Genomic DNA, 26612 nt, shown 5'->3' with positions numbered 1-26612 from the left:
AGACTACCAGCGAATACGTAAGGGAAAAAAAACAGAAAAACTTTATAAACGCCTGTGTAGTTTCGCTCTGAAATATTCTCAATTAAACCATAAATTTAAAATCTGTCAGCTTAACGCTTTTGAATTACCAACAAGTTGTGTAGCTTTAACCTCGCGCTATGTCCCTTCGAAGTTTCAATGCCTTCCGAAATACTGGGCACATTCGTGCATAAAGGCAGCTTTTGTACAAGAGTTTCTCGCTACGAATTAGAACACGTGACTAAGACTTGTGACTTGAACTCTTTAAGTATCCTTCAAACTTCAAACTCAATGGGGTCGCGATCGAGTTGTCAAACAATATGGCCTTAGAATTATTTGGGAAATGTACTTATTCTTTATTTATTGCCGAGATATATTCCAAGGACCACGTTTCTTCTGGTCACTGTTGCCAATAGGAATCGCAATTGCCCGCCATTCATCTTAAAGTATATAGTCGAAGGCCCAATTTCTTTTTAAAACCGCTTTCTGATCCTTCAAAACGAAATACATAGACTGTTGCGCGTCAAAAATAGGCTAGACAAAGATGTTACTCGATAATGAATAACAAACATAAAAATATTCAAAGATGTAAAATGCTAATTTCAGTACTCGGACAGAAAAGCTCTGCATACTATACCGAGTGAAATCTATTGTGGACAGACACATACTCGTACACAATCTGTACCGAGAACCGTCATTAAATTTCACCAATCCTTAATCGCTAAATCAGTTTACTTTTTTAATATCAGCTGTATCCCATTTAATCGTAGGGTATTTTAATATAATTAGAGGTCCCGCAGTAGTCGAAATTCGACAATAATTAATTGGAATTGTAAGTTTGTACACTATTATGATTGTATTTTATACTTCTATAATCACAAATTTCGCCAACGTTACACTATAAAAAAATATTAATAAAGACAAACAATATTTAATCTATTCTCAATTTGACCAAAGACGTCAAGAACAAAAGTTTGACAATAAATAGTATGCATGCGTGTGTGCGTCTACATGGTATGTAGTGTGTGTAATGTTTTCTTTATTGATTTAATGTATCTTTTATACAATATTTTTAAAAAATATTAGCATTGTGCACTTCTCAATATTCTCTATAAGTGTAGAAAATTTCATAGTCCTCCGTCCGCGCAATTTTCGTAAAAAGGGATACAAAGTTTTGCATCACGTTTTATTATATAGATATATAACAATTGAAACAGTGTTTTCGTATCACGTTTACTGTCGCTTCTAAATTCTGTGACACTCCCAATCAGGACGAAAGTTAATTAAAATAATCTAGTTGTTTGATTACTGGTTACGACATTGTGAATGAAGCCGAATTGTTGGACATAGTAACCAAACGAAATATTACTAGTACAATATCAAATATATAAGTGGGAAGATCGGTACTTTTTGGTTAATTCACACTGGCACACTAATTTTATTTTAAAATAAGAAAATATAAATGACAGTTATAAAATTGACATGACGATGTTACGAATATGTATGTAGTATTTTTTTTGAAAGAATAACAGATTTTGTTGTTTAACTAAAGATCCACTAGATTTCGCCATACCATCCCACATATATATATATCTATATATCAATACGTGAAGCAAAAACTCTGTACGCCTTTTTACAAAAATTGCGCGGACAGAAGAGTATGAAATTTTCCACACTTATATAGAATATAGAGAAGAACACACACATATACTCTTTGTTTATTGTCAAACTTTTGTTATTGCTTAAAGTCTGTAGTCAAATTGAGAATAGATTAGTATTGTTTATCTTTAATATTACGAGTATTTGTCTATAGTGTAGTCTTGGCGAAATCTGTAACAATAGAACCATAATAATGTTAAAACTTATAATTTCAATTAATTATAGTCGAATTTTGACTACTGCGGGACTACTAGTTAATTATAAATCAACATGACATGAGCTACCGATTGTGTCATAACGGCTAACGTTAGTAAACCAACTTGAAACCAACAATCTAAGCCACAAACTATTTCAATTTCAAAATACCAGCTACGACGAGTATGCGGACACACTTCATAATACGTAAACCTTTCAAGCTAGACACTGTGAAATATGGTATAATAATAAATAATCTCCACTAATCCGAGTTCAAACTTAGTTTAATCGAGTTGGAGTGAAGTGAGTCGCTTACTGCAACGTCTAAAGTCGTCAGGTGAAATGTGGTCGCAAATATTGCAGTAAACCGTTGAACTTGACGCAAACAGCTACTCCACTGCAACTTCTTGGGTTAACGAAGAGTAACAACCATATTTCTATTTGTCGAAAGATTATTTGATAAAATATTATAAGAAGTATGATGAATGGTCTAACGAATTTCTATCGCGAAGTAATAGACATTCTTCTTTGAATAGAAGCAATTTCTATGCAAGATTATATAATATCTACACCATAGTAAAAATCAATAAAATATATTATAAATTAATGAAATATTTTTATTAATAAATCATGGCAAGAACGTATGTTTGACAAAATATCAATATTTTAATGGTGAAATTTACCAAATTCTCCGTCATCGTATGGTCACTTCAGGATACAGATTTGATAAAGACTTATTTGAACTAAATAAGGAGATCTATTTTAAAAACTGTAGTTTTTATACCATAATATGGTAATAGTTTCCCAACCCTGTTATTGACATTAAAGTCAAATTACAAAAATGTTTTGACTTCGAACTTATCAAGAGAAGAAGAAAATGATCTAGGTACATGTAGCCTAAGCGCGCTCTCTCACCAAAATCAGAACACTCATCACTATAGCAATTAAAATTACATCTGTCGCCCGTGGCGTAGTGGAACAGATTACAATGTCCGCATATTAACGGACCTGATGGGGTTATAACGTCAAGTTGCAAATCGAATACCAAATTTCCTATTTCTGCAGCATTTTAATAACGTATTCTCCCCATTAATTGCATGCATACAGCTCCGAAAGATGTCAATACGCTATTAGATATATTCATATTAATCTAATTTAGCAGTATGCTAGCATGTTCTTATTTCAAAGACAATTTTCTTTTATGTATCCAACTACATCAGTTATGAATATTAGACTAACAATATACCAGATAGTTTAGCTTGGGTGCCTCAGATTTGACAATGATCATTACTTCTCCGTAGAAAACGATGGCATTATGATTTCATATCGCGCTCTAAGATATCTGACGCTAGCCTTCGCTTATCCCCTACCGTCCCAAGGGTCCGTACCAATCCTGATAAAAACCACATTACCGCTAATTGGTTCTGCCGTGATTAGACGCGGAATCTTCGATCTATCATGCATTTTATTGTACTGCAAACACAATTACCGCTGGATAATGTTTGAAGATGCGCCGTAAAAATCCGTTGGGGTCTTCATTAAGGCAATTTAGAAAGTCATTTTGAGCCCTTAGCACGTTCCGTTCAGATAGTTTAGTGCGAGTTCCGAAGATGTGTGTCGAATTATCGATATACTATATACTATATCGAGATACACGATATCGATGGAGCAGATACACTAACTGCATATTCGCTTTACAAGACACCTAGCTTGTATTAATAGGTGGTTCAAGTACATATTACGATACCGAAAAAGTAAGATTTTTTTCTTAAAAATATTTAATATAACTTATTGGAACCGTTTCCATTATAAAGAAATTCACTAAATTAAAATAATTTAAAGAAAATTTTTGTTCCCCGCCCCGGAGGCCTGCTTACATAATACTTGAATATACCCCAAATTTTATTTTTCCATAGATGGGTGATCTAACTCGTCCAAGCTCACCCGCCTGGTGTTAAATGGTTACGGGAGCTCATAGATATCACAATGTGAGTGCTATTGCGAGTGTGAGTGACACATCAAGTCCGTGTCTCAATTTTAGAGTATAAGCGTTGTTCCGTCCTTCGGAACACATTACTGTTTCGCGGTCAAAACATGTAGGGTGTTAGTTCCTACCCATTGTAGATTCACAAGCGCTCTACCAGTAAAATTCCATTCAAGACAATAGAAAACTTAGTAAATTTATAACATGCAGTTCTAATTAAGTTTGTATGTTAGGAACATTTCAATGCCTAAGAGTAAGGTACGTGCAGTCTTGTTTTTATTTAAGCTTTTCAAAGTTGGCTGTTTCGTGACGTCTCAGTTTTCAGTGGACGACGTAAATATTTGGTCACACGCAACGTAATCACGTACGACTGGTTTTGTTTTACAATCAACTCTCGACTGAAAATTTATTATATGCGAACGTGATTAATTTTCGTGAATAACGTCTAATTAAACATCCCTATTGTGTATTCGTTTGTTGATAAAAACTAAATAATTATATTCCATCTAAACTCAGTTTGTAGTGCCCATATTAAGTATAAAATATGTATTTTTTTTTCCTACCTAAGCTGATGGCCTTGAGAGGCCATTTTAGCGTAACCCTAACAAATAGGTCAGCTCGCGGTGCTCAAACCTGACGACGTTCCTAACACTAACCTTAGCAAGATCAGTGCTTGACAGAATCTACTACCGGATCGGAAATACGACCCACTGAGAAGTTCCGGCGAGAAACTCAGTGGGCTGTGTCTGTGGGTTAATTTACTCGCCGAGCCCTTCGTCGCAAGCGACGCGACGGGTTCGACGGGAACGATGACCGGAAAGTATGTAGATAACTGTTCACAACATTTGAAGACACGTCAATCAAGCACACTTTCCGCAGTACCCGATATAATTATGATCTAATCCGAACTGTTATTCGATATTATCGGATCTATAACAAATGGTAGGGGCAACGGGAGGTCAATGGCGTGCGTCACGCGTTCCCATTTAAATAATAAACGTGCCCCGGTGTACGATACACTTTGATAGCACCTATCTATTATTCACATCGCTACTACTATAAAAATCGCTTATGTTTACATTGACCGTTGCGTTTTATTTGTAGACAAAACATATTGATGATAATTTTCTGTCGTGTGCGCGCTCATTTCACTAACGTCGATATGGACGGGCAAGCTCATGACCTACCCACCCACCCAATATGCACACATTACTAGTGGCCCTGCCTATTTCTGCCGTGAAACAGTAATGCGTTTCGGTTTGAAAGATGGGGCAGCCGTTGTAACTATATTGAGACCTTAGAACTTATATCTCAAGGTGGGTGGCGGCATTTACGTTGTAGATGTCATCAAAGCATGTCTGGATCATTATAAAATTGTTTATTTATTTAAATGCAATAAATGTAGAAACGAATTCATCTCTCCTCCACGTACGTACACACGTGAAAGTATTCGTCATTAATCATGTAACTGAAAAAAAAAAGAAAGACAAATAAATTTAAGAAACTGAACTTTCTGTTGTGGAAAAAACGTTTAGATTTTATTAAAAACGGACAATTTATTTAATTTTACATGAAAAAAAAAAAAAACGAAAACAAACAAGTTTCCGATCGTTCATACCGAATTATTATCAGTGCTGATTCGAATGATAAAATTATAATCGGACCGCGATAATCAGAAACGTCATACCAACATAATGTCATGAAAAATTATCTCTTTACATTATAGCCGTATATTAGTAACAAGATAGAATATAGAAATAAATAAATCAAATTTCCCAAATGCTTTTTACATTTATATTCAAATTCTTTTAAAAAAAAGTCGTACTGTCTATTATCCATAAAACTCTATGTGAACGTTTCTATCTAACGTTACAGCAATTTTACGTATTTTCCTTAAAAAAAATTTTATTGCTTAGATGAGTGGACGAGCTCACAGCCCACCTGGTGTTAGGTGGTTACTGGAGCCTATAGACATCTACAACGTAAATGCGCCACCCATCTTGAGATATAAATTCTAAGGTATCAACAACGGCTGTCCTACCCTTCAAACCGAAACGCATTACTGATTCACGGCAGAAATAGGTGGGGTGATGGTACCTACCCGCGCGGACTCACAAGAGGTCCTACCACTAGTAAAATTAGTACAAATCATTATTGATGTTCTAAGCGCTTTTAATGTTTCAAATTAGTTATAAAAAGATCAGGAACGATGTCGCGGTTGCAAATTGCCGCCTCACCGGAACAACAATCCCGCGCCGGAAGCCATCGCGCTAAAGACTTTAGCCGTACCGACCGCGTTCTGTCGTTCCACAGCCAAACAGAAATGCTTAAATAGAGAAAAAAAATCGGCTGGCTGTAAAGTCGGTTTACTAACGATAGTTGAACGTGACAACGTCATAAGAAAATACTGATGGAATGGTTTCATTTTTCAAAAGAAAATTTTAATTTTATTTGTTTGCTAGATATTTTGTATGGACAATTGACACCACATTCACTTTTCACTGAACTTCATACTTGACGAAAACACGTAAATGTATTATTGTCTAGCACCTGTCCACGCGGATGCATCGCTCAATCAAGTAGGAGAGAGACAGATGTCGAACGCTGCCGAACGCGGAGGCCGATTGTGCCTCTTTGTCGCTCGTTGCGCGCTCTCGCTTGCACTTCAAGCCTTAAATGGAACGCCTCAATGAGTCATGTTTTTTCGTGCGTGCAGCCGGCACCATCGAATTATAAGACGTTGTCACGTCAAAAGTAACTTAAGTTTGAGTGGTTGTATTTAGAATAAAGTTTTTTTAATTAAAACTACTTTTTAAATCCGATGTTTCAATTAGTTCACAGTTTTTGTTAATCGTCTAGGGACCACGACAACGTGAATGGCACCATCCAGTTCTAGACAAAGTCGAATTAAGTATTAAAAATGTCTAATGTTGATATGGGTAACTGCTTCCCCGCTTAAATAGACAGGATTGGGGTACTCACCCGTGCGGCATTAGAAGGTAAAAACAGTCAAGAGTCATAACGATTTGAAAGCACATGCGTAAGCCTCTTTGAATAAAAACACATCTGCCATCGATTTTTCTCTTATACGTTCAATCCAAGCTTCACTTTTTACATTCGTGGAATTACCCCAATTAGCTTGCGTAAAAACCGTAAGTCGACATAAAAAAAAACAAACTTAACGATATGCTAACATTCGTGAAAAATTGTCCATCTAAACTTGATGATGTTTTTTTTTCTTCGGTATACATACATAGAATGGAAAAATTCGTATTTACTTCTCAACATTGAATAATCAGAGATAAACGTCATATATTGTATCTGGTTTTTTACTAGCTTCAGGACAAAGTAACTCGACGTTTTATCTATACTAATATTATAAAGCTGAAGAGTTTGTTTGTTTGAACGCGCTAATCTCAGGAACTAATGGTCCGATTTGTAAAATTCTTTCAGTGTTAGATAACCCATTTATTGAGGAAGGCTATAGCATCACGGTAAGACCAATACAAGTGGAACATCAATAATGTTTCAAAATAGGGGTTTAAATAGCTTCCTTAACATTCTATAATTCAAAAATATTTTCACTTTCTACGTAAATGAAGTGGGGGTAAAATTTAGCGTTATGCCAAAGTAACTATTCCACGCGGACGGAGTCGCCGGCAAAATCTTGTGTATAACAAACATCAACTCTAGGAGTCCTTAAAAAAGGTACGTGTCCAAACCAATGCGTGCTAAGAGTACTGTAAAATATTGCCACTGGAGTGTGATCAGCCCGCATAGGTAATAATATAATAAAGTGACGTCATTCTTGGGTACATAAAATGTGGAAGCTTCCAAGAAATATTCCCATTCACTGTAATCCGATTTCCGGAATAAATTTAAAATATAATTATCAAGTAAATTGGTTGGGAATCCATACGAGTCCGATACCACTCCCCTGTACTCCACACCCTCCCTATATTTACTGTGAAGCAGTCATGCAACTTGAAGTGCTGAATAACCGTCAATACAGAGACAATTAATGCTTCCAACATAAGTCTCAAGATAAGCTGAAGCACTCACATTGTGATATGTCTATGGGCTACCACTTGTAAGGTCTAAAAGCTCGTCTGCTCATCTGCGCCATATATTCTTTGGCATTTAAAAAAAAACCATTATGTTTGTTTGTGAACTGTGGTTTATGTTTATTTGTAAACACTTCGATTACTCACTGAATCCTCTCTTCCTGTATGTGTGGCGGTATTTAAAATACTAAATGGATGGTGTTAGCACAATAAAGGCACACCAATAAAAGCGACAAAAACTATTATTAAACATTAAAATGACATTTAACATTAAATATTTAACATTAAAAAGACAATCATCTATCTATCTAGTATAGGAACTAAGAATCAAAATGATCATAATGTTTTTCCTAAATAATGTGATCTAATCGTTTAATTTTATGTGACCAAACCGAGAAAGCAACCATCTATCTGCTTAATCTAATCTAATATTAAATAAGTTAATATTTTAAGGTAAAACACTCGCTGAATTCATATGATATTTCGGTAGGCAGCGGCTTGGCTCTGCCCCTCGCATTGCTGAAGTCCATGGGCGACGGTAACCACTCACCATCAGGTGGGCCGTATGCTCATCTGCCTACAAGGGCAATAAAAAATATATATATGAAATGACGAGATGCAAGTGTTCTAACTCCGCGAATAGGCGCCTTATTTTTATTTCTGCATACCTAACACAACCGATTCGATATCGAAGCGATAACGACGTTTAATAAAAACGAAACCCGTAAAATTGATAGATTGACGTGTAATTACTGGTTTAATTGATAAGTTCACTTGATAACGCGATGTAGGGTTCGCCCTCACGGATACCACTGCCGATTTTTGTCGCGAAACATCCATGTGTTATGATTCGATATTTTTTTTTGTTGCATAGATGGGTGGACGAGCTCACAACTCACCTAGTGTTAAGTGGTTACCGGGGCCCGTAGACATCTACAATGTAAATGCCGCCACCCACTTTGAGATACTTTTTTTTTTCTTCTACATATGCCGATAGCCTTTGAGAGGCTATTTCAGCTTCTCCTTGACGTGTAGGTGAGCTTACGGGGCTCAAACCGTAGTGTTGCTAACAGCAGCCATGGCAAGGGCAGTTGTTCGCAGAATCTACCGCCGGATCAGAAACGCTACCCACTGAGAAGATCCGGCGAGAGAAACTCAATGGCCTGTATCTGTGAGCTATATGATTTGAAGAGCGGGATAGCCGCTACACAACATAACTGAGAATTAGATATGTCTTGAGATGGTTACCGACATTCACGTTCTGATGTGTACGGACTTTAACCAAGTAAATTAATTAAAAACAAAGATTATTATGTTATAGACCCAAACAATAGGTAAATTACATAGGAAATCATTAAGCCGGATCGTTTGGAACCTCTGGGTCTGCGGAGGGACTTCGGTTCCCTCTGTATTTTGTACCGTTTGTTCCATGGGGAGTGCTCTGAGGAATTGTTCGAGATGATACCGGCATCTCGTTTTTACCATCGCACCGCCCGCCACCGGAGTAGAGTTCATCCATACTACCTGGAGCCACTGCGGTCATCCACAGTGCGTTTCCAGAGGTCTTTTTTGCCACGTACCATCCGGCTTTGGAATGAGCTCCCCTCCACGGTGTTTCCCGAGCGCTATGACATGTCCTTCTTCAAACGAGGCTTGTGGAGAGGATTAAACGGTAGGCAGCGGCTTGGCTCTGCCCCTGGCATTGCTGAAGTGCATGGGCGACGGTAACCACTCACCATCAGGTGGGCCATATGCTCGTCTGCATACAAGGGCAATACCTCGTTAATGTTGAATATTGTTCAGTAATGTTCAATTGTTTTGACAGATCGGTTGTATTGGCGTTTTTTTGTTAGGCGAGGTTTTTGTTATGTCATAGAGAGAGACCTTAACGAGATTAAAGGCCAGTCTTGATTGCGTCAGAAGCAATGATGAACTTCGGATTTAGTTAGTGAAATGCTCGAGGACTAGGACCGACTAATTACACTTAAATTAGAACCAAGTAGCTCTAACCGATTCGCCGCTTTGATTTAGTAATGTAAACAAATACGTTACATTAACAACGATAATATTGTTTATAGCTAAAACAAAATTTTCAATTCGCATATTATTGTTATTCATAATTTGGCGTGACAATAGGAACTAATGAGGCGCCTAAATATAAAGTAATTTTATCGTTACACCGCTTATATAATTATATTTGTACGTACTAACAATATAGCAAAAGTAATTAATATTAACTAATAATCTCTTTTTTTGTTTTTGTTTTTCCGTTTTGCACATTTCCGAACCCAGTCACCATCAATGTATTAGATAATTAGTGCCACAATTTTTAACACTAAGCTTTGAAAATACTATAACGGAATGAAAAGTGGACAATTATTAATTACGGTGTAATTTTTGTTATTTTATTTTTTTATTGCTTAGATGGATGGACAATCTCACGCCCCACCTGATGTTAAGAGGTCACCCGAGCCCATAGACATCTACAACGTAAATGCAGTCACCCACCTTGTGATGTGAGTTCTAAGGTCTCTGTACTTAGAACCAGACCTTACACTAGGTGGGCTGTGAGCTCATCCAAGCACATAAGAAATAACAAAAAAAGTACATCAAAGTCAATAAATTGAGAATTTTTCAAAATTGTCACTAACCTGACTCAGCCTAGTATCGCCACTAACCTGACTCAGCCTAGTATCGCCACTAACTGTATATATCCCGTGACACTCGACCACGTCTTCGGGTTTGTCTGAAGACGGCGATCGTTTCCAGCAGGCCGCACACACAGCCACCAGCACCCCGCATAGTGTTGCACTGGAAAGAGAAAAGAGTTTAACACTGCGAACTCATTTCGAAAATTGAGTCATCTTGGCCTAAAGGATAAGACGTTCGGTGCATTCGTGTCTAGCGATGCAACAGTGTTCGAATCCCGCCGGCAGGTACCAATTTTTCTGATGAAATACATACTTAACACCTAAACTTAACACCAGGTGGGCTGTGAGCACGTCCACCCATCTGAGCAATAAAAAAAAAAGTTATCACTTCTAAGGTCTCACTTTCTACAGTACAACGGCTGCCCCACCCTTCAAACCGAAACGCATTACTGCTTCACGGCAGAAATAGACAGTGTGGCAGTACCTACCCGTGCGGACTCAGTCCTACCATCAGTGGAAGTCAATTGTGAACATTTGTTAAGTACGTATTTCATTAGAAAAATTGGTACCTGCCTGCTGGATTCTAACACCGGTGCATCGCTAGATACGAATGCACCGGACGTCTTATCCTGTAGGACACGACGACTTCAAGGTAGGTGGCGGCATTTACTTTGTAGATGTCTATGGGCTCCGGTAACCACTTAACATCAGGTAGGCCGTGATCTCGTCCACCCGCTGAACCATTAAAAAAAATTCAAATGATCAATTTAATTTTTTATTGTAACCGTAGTACGTGAATGTGGCAGCCTTGAGTTTTATTATTTATTTTTTAATAAACGACTGATAAAGATCTCACGAATCACTTAGCTTTCGTTATACATTGAGCTCCAGCAATTATAACAATTTTGCATGTACTTGAGTGTATGGAAGGCTTGTTATTTTGGAACCCGCTAAGAATCAAAAGATTTTTTGACTGGAATTTACACAAATTGTTTGTTTGGTTTTATTACCCGTCATGGGGACGAAGAACATCCCATCCATCCATTTGTCTACGGAGCCTATAGACTTAAGAAAACTTAAGTGCATCGTATTAAGGCTGCGCTAACCTTCAAAGGAAAACACTGCTTCGCCTGTAGAAAGCGGCGAAATTGTACTTACCCACATGCATATAAACCTAGGACTTTATTAGTACTACAAATTGTTATTAACAGCTATATGAGTCGACTATTATCAAAGCCGGCAATGTGAGTTTTGGACAATTATTGGTAAATCAGAAAAACGAATTATTGACTTTGTATTCCATTGGCAGTCACAAAACTCTTCTGAACGACATCTTAGATAAATAACAGGTTAAATATTAATCTTTATTTAATGCAGGTTTTGAACCGTATTCTTTGAAGGAGACAATTATGTTCAAATCAATCTGTATTGACATATCAATAAATTTTTTTTGTCCAAATGCACAGATTGCCACCTTTGATAATTAATAGACGACTCATATATAGGTATTCTGCGAGAATTACGGACGTTAATAATTAATTTCGCTAATCCATCAGTGAGCAATTCATTAAAATAAAAATCTTTTAAAAACTATTTTCGGATGACGAACCGCAGCAGTTAATTCAGACATATAAACACAGGCTTACAGCACGGCCTGCGCTCTCCATAATCTATATATTAATACGTGAAGCAAAAACTTTGTATCCCTTTTTACGAAAATTGCGCGGACGGAGGAGTATGAAATTTTCCACACTTATAGATAATATAGAGAAGAAGTGCACAATGCTAATATTTTTTTTAATAATGCATAAAAGATACATTAAATCAATAAAGAAAACATTACACACACTACATACCATGTATTTGACGCACAGACGCATGCATACTATTTATTGTCAAACTTTTGTTCTTGGCGTCTGTTGTCAAATTGAGAATAGATTAAATATTGTTTGTCTTTGTTAATATTTTTATAGTGCAGTCTTAGCGAAATTTGTGATTATAGAAGTATAAAATACAATCATAATAGTGTACAAACTTACAATTCCAATTAATTATAGTCGAATTTCGACTACTGCGGGACCTCTAGTAATAACAATAGCACCAAATTGAATATATTAATAGAGCCGCGAATAAATGAAATGAAAGCCGACATGAACTGATTACAGGGCGCTTTAATCCTATCGGCGTGGTTTGCTAGCGGATGTGTTAATTAAACGAACTATCTAAATACTCCCAACGTTTGCGGATTAATTTTCTGATGGCGAAAGAAATAAAATAAAATTATGTAATTGAAAAAAAAAGCTGAATATCATAATACGTTTTTTTATTGCCGCGGTAGGCAGACGAGCATACGGCCCACCCGATGGTGAGTGGTTACCGTCGCCCATGGACTTCAGCAATGCCAGGGGCAGAGCCAAGCCGCTGCCTACCGTTGAGTACTCTCCACAAGCCTCGTTTGAAGAAGGACAAGTCTTAGCGCTCGGGAAACACCGTGGAGGGGAGCTCATTCCAAAGCCGGATGGTACGTGGCAAAAAAGACCTCTGGAAACGCACGGTGGATGAACGCAGTGGTTCCAGGTAGTATGGATGAACTCTACTCTGGTGGTGGGCGGTGCGATAGTTAAAACGAGATGATGGAATCATCTCAAATTTTTCCTCAGATTGTGAGGAATTGACTGTGAGATGTACCGTTTGTCCTTTGGTCATTGTACTACATCGTATCTCGCTCTTTGGGCACGAACAACCCTATGATAAATAAAACCCGCATAATCATATCGTTTAATTATTAGTGGCAAGACTTCGTGACCCCCCCACACAAAGTACATTTACAACACCACAAAGTTACTTCAAGGAAAGTCTTCGGTAAAGGAAATCATCTACACGTTGGTACTTGTAAATACTCGTGCTTGCATCCCCCTTGTCAAAATAGTAAATTGTGCACCAAGGGAGAAAAGTTGGACATTTCCTCCCGCGTGTAAAATTGCCACGGCAAACACGCGGGATGAGATGTCCTACTTTTTCCCGCGATGAAGATACTATTTTTTCTCCTACCAGGCCGAAAGTTCAGAATTATAAAGAACTTAGCACCCGTGGATTACTGAGCCGGGGTCAAGGGGCGAAGCCCTGGCGGGGGGTAGTAAAAAAAACAATTTAACTGTTTTTTAATTTTTAAATAAACTACTACTAATTGAATAAAAACTGTCTGATGAACTCATCTTTGTTTAATACTTCACTATTAAATTTTATTGCCTTTTGTTTATTTCACTTTTACACTAAACACAATATTGCAAATTACCCGAGCACAACAATGGCGGAGAATTTTAGGTGCGTGAGAGCAGACGTAGACACTAACGCGCATGCGCACTTGGCAGTACCCAGGGAGGAAAAGTTATACTTTCTTCCTTGTACAGCGGGAGGAAAACCGAACTTTCGGCGTAGGTAGGAGAAAAACACTTGAATTCGACTTGTAGGGCTTAAGGAAACAATTTTAGTTTCTGTTCAGTATTGAAATTAACGTGCGTCTTTTATCACGCCTATAAACAAGAACGTTCTTTCAATGAAATCGTAAAGAAACTATAATTTCATCGGCTAATTCGTATCTATTTAATGCATCATTCTATAGTAATTCAAAGGTCGATCAAAACATCGTCCGCTATCCGTATTATTATGATTGAACAGTAATTAAGTTATACGTTAATTATTACGAAACATTATGATGCATGCGTGCCCTACAAATAACATTTCGCTTGTCATATTAATATAGAACGCTTGGGAGTTACAAATCGATATTCATACTTAAGTTATAATTCCCAAAGTGCTACAATTTACACTAACGGACAGCGGGGTAATTTAATTAAAATATACTCTGAGAAATAGGTCACTTGTCTCGATTATATGACGGATACGACTCACCTACTAATATAATATAACTAGCTGACCCGGCAGACTTCGTAGTGCCTCAATCGATATATAAAAGACCTAAACTTTTGTATAAAATAAACATAAAACAAACAAAAGGAATCCGTCCGACGGATTGTTATTTAATTCCGAGCATTTTCATATTTATCTACCTTTTAAACCTGAACCTTCTCTGAACTTCCACAAATAATTCAAGACCGAAATTAGCCAAATCGGTTCAGCCGTTCTCGAGTTTTAGCGAGACTAACGAACAGCAATTCATTTTTATATATAGAGATAATATAATAAATGTACTTATAAAAACTTGAAAGATTCACATACGGTACGTTACAATAATTTTTTTTTTCGTCAAAACACTTTAAAAATTACCTATTAATTTAAACGATGTTATAGTGATTGTAGGTTACAAGTTAAAAATTATGCATTTCATTTATGTTGAATCATAGTATTTGATTACACCATTTTGCAGGCAGCGGTACAGCTTTGCCCCTGGCATTGCTTAAGTCCATGGGCGACGGTAACCACTCACCATCAGGTGGGCCGTGTGCTCGTCTGCCTTCAAGGGCAATAAAAAAAAAGCTGGAATATTTAAAACTGACCCGAAAAATAGGCGAATTCGTACCGTATCAAATAAAGCTCTTTGTGAGTAAAACAAAAGTTTCTAAACCAGACATAGTCGACATGTCACTGTATTACAGTTTTCACTACAATAATATTTAGAAAGAGAAAATGTTTAATAAGTTTTAAGATAACAGAAAAACCCTTTCCTTTAAACCCCCAGAAGAAGAATTTCGCAAAGGCTGCAATCCCCACCTGGCGTCCTTTAATACTGCATCATCCTTTCTTACCTGTTCGTTTAATCCCCTTTAATAAATCTCAAACAACGGTTGTTTGTATTGTTCATTGAAATAAAAATGTCGGACTGACCAGACGTGTCCTGGGAGTAATCATGAGAAGACGTGCTATCAACATAAAAGTGTTACGAGGTCTCTCTACTGTGGCTTTATAGTTCATGATATACAGTTTTTACAATTTTGAATTACATTTCCAAGTTTGACCCACGACCTTAAAACTGGACAGTAAACTGTAATGGTCAAAGTCGTAATATTCTGACTGGCGTTCTAAATCGCATCGCTATGTAATTAAATAACGCATATTTTTTTAATACGCTTCAGACGTATGCACGTTTGTAACGGGATCTTTGAACATGATTTTGACCCCCTTCAAAACATCGGATCAACTTGAAATTTGGTATACTTATTAAGGATTGATGACAATTCAATATTAAAAAAAAATCTAAAAAAATTATTAAAAAACCCTTTTTTACAATAAAATCATATTTTCTTACACTATTTTTAATTCAAATTTATTAAAATTTATTTTGTATTTTTTAGTTGGATTTTCTATAAAAGCGTATTTTGTTCGTTTTTTTAAACTATTATTAATTTTTTTAATACAAACCTTACAAAAAATACATTAAGAGTGAATTGTGAAGATTCCGCTTGCTGCGAATGTATTTGTGTATGGTTATAGTAGTGCTTCGCATGTGAGACGGCTGCTACGGCAGCCAGTCTCTGTGAGCTTCCCATGGCCCAGCCTAGGGGGCTCTTCTGAGCTCCCGCAGCACCCAGGCCCGCCAAAAGCCACAAGTGGCGCCAGCGAGCCACAACAGCACCACGCGGCGCCGCCTACGCGACCGCCGCTGCAGAATCCTCACTTTTCTGTGATTGTCAGTCAGTCAACCTTTTGCTGAATTTTATCTCAAAAATTATTTTATGCTACTCTGTATTCTCTCTTTTTCAACCAGCGGTCATTGAATTTGTGTTGATTTTATCAGTTTGCAGTCTCTTTTAAATGCGCGAATGCGTGATGCATCTGAAACAAACGGAGAAAATATTATCAAAAAGGAGAAATTTAATGACTGCCTTTTACATATTTTAAACATCTGAAATAATATAATTAAAATATTAAACGCGAAATTGAAACGTAAAAGTAGCTTTAACAATAACTACGTCATAAGCGAAGATCATTTAAGGCAACACAGAATACCTAATGTAATTTTAAAAGTCATTACGATATTCAAAGTGAATTTGAATAGCTATTTCAGAAAGCTGCTAATAAACACGCCACGTACTAGCTAATACTAATGAATATAATTAGTAACGTTTTCACGTTCCAAGGAAAAACAATAGCTTTAATTAAATGGCTTCACTGGCATGTTCTTTACCCCTTCGCGGGATCGATGAGTTTCATCATCGACAAAACAAAATAATGTGTACCTACATATCGCATATACGGTGCTATAAAGTCACTTATGCGATTTTTGTTAACACTGAACTGAGTGTGAGAAAATACATTTTTTTTATAGCTGTTATTAGTGAGACGAGAGAGATGTTTGCTTTTACTGATGGTGTTTATATATTATCATTTTATTTTTGTAGCCTAGCAGAACTATATAAGAATTATATAATAAGATTTCATTTCATTTTCCAATGTTTCTCCTGAAAAATTACATAATTTGCATAAGTTTTTTTTTTATCGCTTAGATGGGTGGACGAGCTCACAGTGGTTACTGGAGCCCATAGACATCTACAACGTAGATGCGCCACCCACCTTGAGATATAAGTTCTAAGGTCTCAGTATAGTCACAACGGCTGCCCCACCTTTCAAATCGAAACGCATTACTGCTTCACGGCAGAAATAGGCAGGTTGGTGGTACCTACCCGCGCGGACTCATAGTGGTCCTACCACCAAGTACCACCAGTAAAATAAGTGACGTTATCGCACCGTATGTGCGATAATATGTTTGTTTTAAACACTCTGACCAATCCGGTGGCGCATTAGTCAACGCCTCTGACTTTTGAGCCGAGGGTCGTGGATTCGATTCGCGCTACGGGCAAACATTCGTGTGACAGATTTTCTTCCCATTGTGTTTTGAGTGTTTGGCCCTTTTGTAAATGTTTAATATATATTTAAATTACAAAAGTCCCGGGTTCCCATCCTAAAGGGGTCATAGTATGGGGCCAGTTGACATGTTTGATTGGTTCCCGGTAATTTATTATTTTGTTCGTTAGTTTAGTATCAAAGGTTGCTAATCATCAAGATCGAAGACGAAGGTTTTAAAAATAACGAAACTGATGGTAATGTACAGAAATAGGCAGAGTGGTGGTACCTACACAAGAGGTCCTACCACCAGTAAAAAAGGAGGAGGAGCGCTAGAAACAGAAGTATTTGAATTGTAATCGTGTAATAAAAGTGAAACCCGCAAAATTATAATTTGCGTAATTACTGGTGGTAGGACCTGTTGTGAGTCCGCGCGGGTAGGTACTACCGCCCTGGCTATTTCTGCCGTGAAGCAGTAATGCGTTTCGGTTTGAAGTGTGGGGCAACCGTTGTAACTATACTGAGGCCTTACAACTTATATCTCAAGGTGGGTGGCGCATTTACGATGTAGATGTCTATGGGCTCTAGTAACCACTTAACACCAGGTGGGCTGTGAGCTCGTTCAGCCATCTAAGCAATAAAAAAAATAAAAATAAAATAAAAAATTTAAATATGGCACCGGGAAAAATATAATTACTTTCCTAGCCTGCTTGTTGCTCAAACAACTTTTAAATTACCCAATAAAAATTAAAGTACTCAATTTTGTAGTAATCCTTGTTATGTTGACTGCGAGGCTCAGAAATATAAAATACCTATTTATGTTTTACTAAGAATAATATAATAAGGCTTAAATTATTAATGTGCATTACGCCGTACGTGGAATGTAATGTGTTACCGTTCTCACGGCTGGCTGTTAATATGCATATTACCGTTTTATTATTAATATGAATTAATAACAGCTTTGAAAAAACGTTATTATTTTAATGCCGACTACGATATCTTTTATTGTTGATCTTTTGGCGGTAAAAATTTTCTAATTAGGTGGACGAGCTTCCGACCCGCCTGTTGTTAAGTGGTTACCGGAGCCCATAAACGTCTACAACGTAAATGTCGCCACCCATTTTGAAATATCAGTTCTAATGTTTCAGTCTTTACAGTACTATCACTGTCCCGCCTTGCAAACCGAAACGCATTACTGCTTCACGGCAAAAATAGGCAAGATGGTGGTACCTACCCGTGCGGACTCACAAAGCGTCCTACCACCAGTAAACCTAACAGTATTAAAAAAGACTACATAAACAACACGATTTTTTTAAAACCACACTCGTTAAAACACAGATTGATTATATTCGTATTATCCAACATACATTTTCGAACTTAAAATATGTAATATGTATATGTATGTATGTCTTTTCTTGTAAATGTTGCAAAAATACAAAGTTGTAAAATATGTATGTGGTTCGGACATTTTCGGTGCTGCCGCGCACTTGACATTTAGACAGGCCAGGCGGCGTGGGGGGTAATTTTTAATGTGCTTCGCCTAACTTGAATCTACACTAATATATAAATCTACAATGGTTTTTACGGATGTTCCGTTATAACTACTGAACCGTGCATCCGATTGACTTGAAACTTGGTGTTCATGTAGAAAATGCATGTACTTAATGGATAGGCTAATATTTTTATGAGTGTTGGACTCCCTAATAATAATGACAATAAATAATAATGTTAGTTTTAAATGGCCAGCGAAGTGGGCGAGTGAGTACGGCTAGTCTGACATAATTTAGGCTTGCATAATCTGAGAATACGTCATAGTTTACAATGATAATTGGGAAACTTGCTTAAACAATATTGAGATTTCGATTTTTATACAGTTTTTTTTATCGAATCTTTAACAATGCCTTTCCAAAAAATATTGCACAATTATGTGAGTATGTAGTTTATTTTCGACTGTTTCGCATCAAAATTATTGGTTAAAAATTTAGATTATGCGACTTATTGAATAGTCACATGTTTCGTTAAATTTTAATATGTCGGGCTTGATGTTAAATCATAGAAAGAAACCTTCACACTTCTGTAATACGAAAATACCCATAAGTATGTAAGTAAGTATTGGAAAATTACTGCAATTATAATATAAAACCAGCATTAAAAATTGTACCCTATCATATAAATTAATTAACAATACAATAGATAGCGACACGTTTTATTGTAAAAAATATGCAGTTAATGTCTTAAACTGGGCTAAATTATACGAAATTCCGATAGAATGTAATTAAAACCCAATAAAGATTACCTTTCATTATCAAAACAGGTTCTATATAAACACGAGTCATTCACAGTCGAAAGTTTATAAGCGTACGTAAGGTGGAAAGTTTTTAGCGGGCAGCGCGACGCGACTCCCGCCTCGAGCGAACCGCGACACTGTGACTGCGGGGAGGAAATTTTAGGGAGTGTCCGGAATCCACCCGCCTTCAAGCCAAACCGCCAACATAGGAAAACTGGAACAAACGTTGGATCACAACGTCGAGCGGCTAAAGGGCAACGCTTTTATATTTCGAATTGTATTACATTTTATGATGCGTCTTCCTGAATTGCTGTTACATACGGTGACCTTTTGAAACACTTTATCGGTTTATATTCGCACACATTGTAGACTTTGTTGTCTGTTGAATTTATTCAAATACGAAAGCTTTATAATTCGTGAACGCGCAAAATAACATTTAGTTAAATTTGAAAAAACCCACACAACTAAAGAAAAATATATTTGCTTTTAAGCTATTGCATAGATTTTATCGCGGGCCTTGAGCGCGGCGACCGAATCATGAAATTCCGTAACGAAAAAAACCTTACACCCCTCACTCCGCCTACCATGTAGCTCGCGTTCAACACATTCACACGTTGCGCTGGTGAAGTGTTTGTGAATAAGCGCGTGGCGTGACGTCACACTGCATGCGCATCATGAAAAGTCTGCCCATCTCTCTCTCGCGCGGTCTAACTTATGAGTGTGAAGGGGATAGTTAAGGTTTTGCTTTTATTAATGTTTAATATAGCGTGGTCTTTTAGTCTTTTAGGTCTCTTAGTAATAGATTCATTGTCAGTATCTTCGGATTCGTCTTTCCCAGAGTCTACTGGATATATTATGTAAGAAGAACAAAGAGAGTAATCGAAATAGTTACTTCAGTGCGCCGCGTAGGGCATCGATGACCCACGTGGCAGTCAACGTGATAAATATTCTAAAAGGAGCGATCTTTCGTGACTTATGCGTCCGAAGCACTAATGTCGTCAAACGTTTGTTCCATCATTAAGCCCTTGTCGGCGAGTGTTGACCAACATTCGGTGTCACTCCCTCGAGCGTGGCCGTCCCGTCACACCGCTCTAAGGTACGTGAATAACATCCAAATGTTGTACGTAAATCGATTGCATGTCCTAAAATTTGGTAGTTAAGGTGTATTTTGCTGTGCTTAGGTTTTATTCCTCGCATAAGTTTTAGATGTTGATTTTCTGGCATTACTAGTTGCAGTTCTAGCGAGTTAGCAGATTGCAATAAGTTAATGGGTCCTGTCTTTTGATAACAGATTTATAATTCCAATAACATCTAGAGTTTACGCGTTTACTTTTGTTGTTGTCAAATTAGTTCCTTGGCTGACTAACTACGTAGTTAGTGACCCTGACTGTTGCGCCAAGGGTCGTGGGTTCGATTCTCACATCAGGCAAACATTCTTAGGATTAACAGATTCGTTTGCTCTTCGGCTACTTAAAAAATGATAAATTTTCGTCGATAAAATGAAAATATTTTATTGATTGAAATTAGTCCAAGTAAGTATCATTACCATGTAAGTAAGTACCAGTTATCTTTTATACAACATGGCTTTTAAAACTAAAAAAACAAGTCTTAGTAATTATACAGGGTGTCCCAAAAAATAGTGTAAAGCCGAAGTTCAGAGGTAGAGCATCACTAGGGCTATCCGACTCATCCCCATGTATGTTCCGCGATTTTTTATATTTTTCGAGTTATGTTTAATTAATAAATTTATTTATTACTGTGTTAAGGCATTTTTTAGTCACTGGCACGAATAGATTACGTACATGTCTGATTTTTATTTCTTAATTAGATAAATACTAGGACTAGTTGATTCAGAAGTATCTCCATCCATAGATCTAATTTAATCTTTTAAAAAATATATTGAAACTAAAAAAGTTAAAAATCCTGTATTTTTTCTAAGCCTATTTAAAAAATAAAGTTACATAACCTTTTTCATTAATTAACTCGAAAACTATCAAGGATTACGGAACATACGTGGCGGTGATTCGGATAGCCCTAATGATGCTCTACCTCTGTACTTCGGCTTGACACTATGTTTGGGACACCCTGTATAATAAAAACTAGAACATGACGGGTAACTGTCTCTATCCTATCTGCTTGGTAGTCGCAGGATCACAGGGCTATATCCGGACGCGTCCAGGCACCCTTATAATGCTAATGTTAAAGACATGGACCTAACATTACCAGTTGCAACCACAACAGTAGTACACCATTAACATACTGTTACGCGCTGGGGTTCATGATTAATAAAAAAATGTGTGCGTGTACTAGTGTACACACGTAAGAAGTGAAACTTCTTTATGGCCTTATTTTTCGAAAAATGATCTACATGCAACTTTCTAGAAATTGGTTAAATAAAGTTAAATTAGATAAAGTTTAAACAAAAGGATTTTATTATCATAGACATGAATACAAAAAAGTTAAATTAGATAAAGTTTAAACAAAAGGATTTTATTATCATAGACATGAATACAAAAAAGATGGCGCGTAACGGAAAAATGTGACGCGTAACCGAAAAATGTGACGGTAAATTTTTTTCCAACGCCGATAAAGAAGTTTCACTTCAAAAATCTACCGAAAAACAAATTAAAGCTCTATTTAATACTCAGAACACTAAAATTCTCAATTCACTTCTTCCGCTTCGCTTCAGGTGATCCGCTTGCTGTTTCGCTTCGAGTAGAACCTTCGTGACGTCCCTGCAACGCATTTGTAGTCGATACATCCCTAGAATTATCGAGAACATTCCTGACAAGTCGAGTATTTTCTATATGGGTTTCCGCCATTTGACAACAGATGGCGTTGTACTTCTCGAGCGTTCTCAATTTTACGAGTTCTTTCGATATTCATTTCTGCTATTCAACGATAAATGGCGTTGCTCTTACCGGCGTAATAATACTAAACTAGAGGTCCCGCAGTAGTCCAAATTCGACTATAATTAATTGGTATTGTAAGTTTGTACCCTATTATGATTGTATTTTATACTTCTATAATCACAAATTTCGCCAAGACTACACTATAAAAAATATTAACAAAGACAAACAATATTTAATCTATTCTCAATTTGACAGCAGACGTCAAGAACAAAAGTTTGACAATAAATAGTATGCATGCGTGTGTGCGTCAAATACATGGTATGTAGTGTGTGTGTCAAATACATGGTATGTAGTGTGCGTAATGTTTTTTTTATTGATTTAATGTATCTTTTATGCTTTATCTTAAAAAAATATTAGCATTGTGCACTTGTTCTCTATATTCTCTATAAGTGTGGAAAATTTCATACTCCTCCGTCCGCGCAATTTTCGTAAAAAGGGATAAAAAGGGATACAGTTTTTGCTTCACGTATTAATATATAGTTAGCTACACTCAAATGTCCGATAGGTTAATTTGTTATACTAAAAACAGGGCTTGGAATAAATCAGTAACTACTACAATGTTAGAATCTTCGCTCGTAGACAGATTACGTGATTGGATTAAAGGATGGACACGCTCCAGACCATCCGTGATTTTCGTTCTGTTCACAGGGCAAGTATTTACATAATTACGAAATAAAATCCTTAATGTATCATTTTTTTTTAGCTTTTTTTATGTAGTACAATAAGAAATGGTATTGCGAAGTTGAAGTACCTATCACGTTAAATTCACGTCAGTTGATATGTACAAAATATATTGCTTTAACACATAATATCGACTAATTCCAAAAACGCCTAATACCTCAGTTTTCAGTCTTCATTTTAGGTTCATGAAAATAAAATGAATACAGCTTAAAAACTCCATGATACGCCGAATTAAAAAAAAAAACTTTTTACCTTGTTGATGTTTGTCAATGATTGGTTAAAGTATCAAAATGATTATATTCTCATCGTTACTTATTACGTATGTATTATATATTATATATTATTTTTATTAATATAATACTCACGACAATCGTACGTATTCATGTTGGTGAATATCACAGTGAAAGATTACATTACATAGATACAGATCAAACTAATAAGAGCGTGTAAAAAATACACAAACATCACGTAATGTATGTTTTAAGCTCGAAATTTTATTGTATCATGTTAGATCCATGGTCGTGCTCGCTCGCACAAAAGGCCAGGTTTGATGTGTTAACATAAATCCTGTATTACCCAGAATCTGCTTCAGATAATGAAATGACAGTTTTAAATTTATGTCCGTAGCGTTTAGTATTCCTCTAAACGACGGTACGAAAATCAGATATCTATAATATATTTGTTATGATAATATACTTTCTATGGTACAAATATAGCGTGATAAATGAGAGGCAGTCATTCGTAACAGATAGAAAACCATTATATATTTTATTTATTTATTGCATAGATGGATGGACGAGCTCAAAGCCCACCTGATGTTAAGTGGTTACTGGAACCCATAGACATCTACAACGTAAATGCGCCACCCACCTCGAGATATAAGTTCTAAGGTCTCAGTATAGTTACAATGGCTACCCCACCCTTCGAACCGAAACGCATTACTGCTTCACGGCGGAAATAGGCGGGGTGGTGGTACCTACCCGTGTGGACTTCCAAGAGGTCCTACCACCAGTAATTACGCAAATTATAATTTTGCGGGTTTCATTTTTATTACACGATGTTATTCCTTCACCGTGGAAGTCAACGGTCTGACAGAATTCATAATGCGATGTGTATGGGCTCCAAACATTTGCTTATCATAACGTGACCTTTACTAGATATCAAGAGTAAAATCAATAAAATTAAATTTAACAAAACCTACAATATTCTCTTTGGTTTCCATGAGTAATACTAAGCATATATACATATAATACGATTACGAACGCCGTAGCGGTCCAGTGTCCTCCCTCAACGTGAATGGTCGGATCGTAAAACTATTTTATCATACTTCACTGTGGCAGCGGATGGTCTCATGTATGTATGTGCTCCTGGAATATCTGACGACGTGGCGATGTCATTAAAAAAGAACACATATTATTTATGGCCTTTGTAGGCAGACGTCCTTATAGCCCACCTAGTGGTGGGTAGTTACCATCGCTAATGGACGTCAGCAATGCCGGACACAGCCTATACTCTATTCCAATTACGAAGTCCCTTGTGACACTTCTTAGAACGTAACTCTTCACGTTTCGTATTATTTGAAATGATAATAATTTTTTGTTCATGGTTGTAAACACCATTTAAAAAATACACATTCAATCTAAATCATTATACAATCAATTCACACACACATACAATAACATCTGTCTCATGGGACTTCGTAATTGGAATAGAGTATAATAGAGTAAATAAAATGTATATAATGATAGTTATGTGTTAGATTTTTTAAGTTACTAACATAGATTATAAGTAATTACTACTAACAAAATGTTATGGTTTTAAAAAAAACTGAAATAAAGTATTAATAATAATAATAATAATCGCGACCAACCGCTTTTTAATTCCGCTTTTCTAATATTTATAATAGAAATCAATATAAAAATTTGTGACTTTGTTTGTTCGTATACTATGCATCCGCCTGTAATTTATTCGTTGTTGTTGAATCTTTTGACAGCTGTTGTTAGCACTTTAGTCAGTATAGATAACTGCGATGGTGCCATCAATAAATGCATTATGACGTAACATTTCAGCTTTAGTTTGAATAGATATTTATTAATACTAGTGGTCCCGCAGTAGTCGAAATTCGACTATAATTAATTGGAATTGTAAGTTTGTACACTATTATGATTGTATCTACACACTATAGAAAAATATTAACAAAGACAAACAATATTTAATCTCAATTTGACAACAGACGTCAAGAATAAAAGTTTGACAATAAATAGTATGCATGCGTGTGTGCGTCAAAAACATGGTATGTAGTGTGTGTAATGTTTTCTTTATTGATTTAATGTACCTTTTATGCATTATTTAAAAAAAAATATTAGCATTGTGCACTTATTCTCTATATTCTCTATAAGTGTGGAAAATTTCATACTCCTCCGTCTGCGCAATTTTCGTACAAAAGGGATACAAAAATTTTGCTTCACGTATTAATATATAGATTATGTAGTTGAACCAAACATTCTCGCTCAATAGGACTTTGGTCGGAATACTTTGGTATTATGGATCATTTTATCAATGTTATTCGTTCTTTCAAAGTATAGGAATATATGTGTCCTATCGCAGGTCACCAGTTTATAGGGAACGATGATGGGAAAATCTCCCAACGAGCAGACGTCATTACTCCGTTGGCCATCCAAACGTTTTTGTAGGGAACTTAGATATACGCAATCTTTACTTGGAAACGCTACAAATGTAAATTGTCATATATCTTTATTCAAAGTAGCAGCTATTAAGTGTTCCACGTGTTATTTTATACTTATGTAGTTAATAAATAGATCTCAGATGAGCAATTTTCCAACCGCGTGTGCCAATCTGTGACGGGCTTAAAGTTCAGTGATCGCGATGACGGTCGACGAGCGAGCAAAATAGTCGTCTCTTATAACTATTAATAACAACGTCTTGGAGATTTAACCTTTTTGATGTCTCGCTATAGCATACAACGTAATATAAAAAGCGAAATCTGTCTGGACATTGATCACTTTCTTTCTAAATATGTTACAGTAAAACTGTACTCCTTGCTTTCTTCAGGTTTATAAGCGGAGCACCGACCCACGTAATCAATAATGATCTAATAAAAAGAATCTTATGATATCCGCAAAATCGAATTTATGAAAAGAAGCCGAATGGATCCGAAAGGTATCCAAAAATATTTTTTTGAATAGAATTTCTAACCCAATTTGTAAAATAAGAAAATCTAATTCTCTTACATGTCTATCTATACTATTTAAAATAATATGTTTATACGAACAAATTTGACCTAGTAAACTGCGGATCAGTCAAATTGTTATAAATAGTTTTCAGAATTTTTCCATCTTT

General features: G+C 36.4%; 2 protein-coding genes across 2 annotated transcripts in view; one reads left to right on the top strand and one right to left on the bottom strand.

Moving 5' to 3' along the window:
* Nucleotides 1-19870, bottom strand: part of LOC105842239 (uncharacterized) — a 33406-nt gene extending 13536 nt beyond the window's left edge. Inside the window, exons 1-3 of the mRNA XM_038017786.2 lie at nt 19669-19870; nt 15951-16364; nt 10599-10731 (exon numbers count right to left, since the gene is read on the bottom strand). Of these exons, the coding sequence (XP_037873714.1) occupies nt 10599-10731; nt 15951-16078 (261 nt within the window). The 5' untranslated portion in view covers nt 16079-16364; nt 19669-19870. The remainder of the gene's footprint in view (nt 1-10598; nt 10732-15950; nt 16365-19668) is intronic.
* Nucleotides 1-26612, top strand: part of FDL (fused lobes) — a gene marked incomplete at its 5' end in the record, with an annotated part of 71878 nt that overhangs the window by 33575 nt on the left and 11691 nt on the right.

The sequence above is a fragment of the Bombyx mori genome, chromosome 19, assembly GCF_030269925.1.
Source record: "Bombyx mori chromosome 19, ASM3026992v2".
Taxonomy (NCBI): domain Eukaryota; kingdom Metazoa; phylum Arthropoda; class Insecta; order Lepidoptera; family Bombycidae; genus Bombyx; species Bombyx mori.
This window is presented reverse-complemented; position numbering and strand designations above follow the sequence as displayed.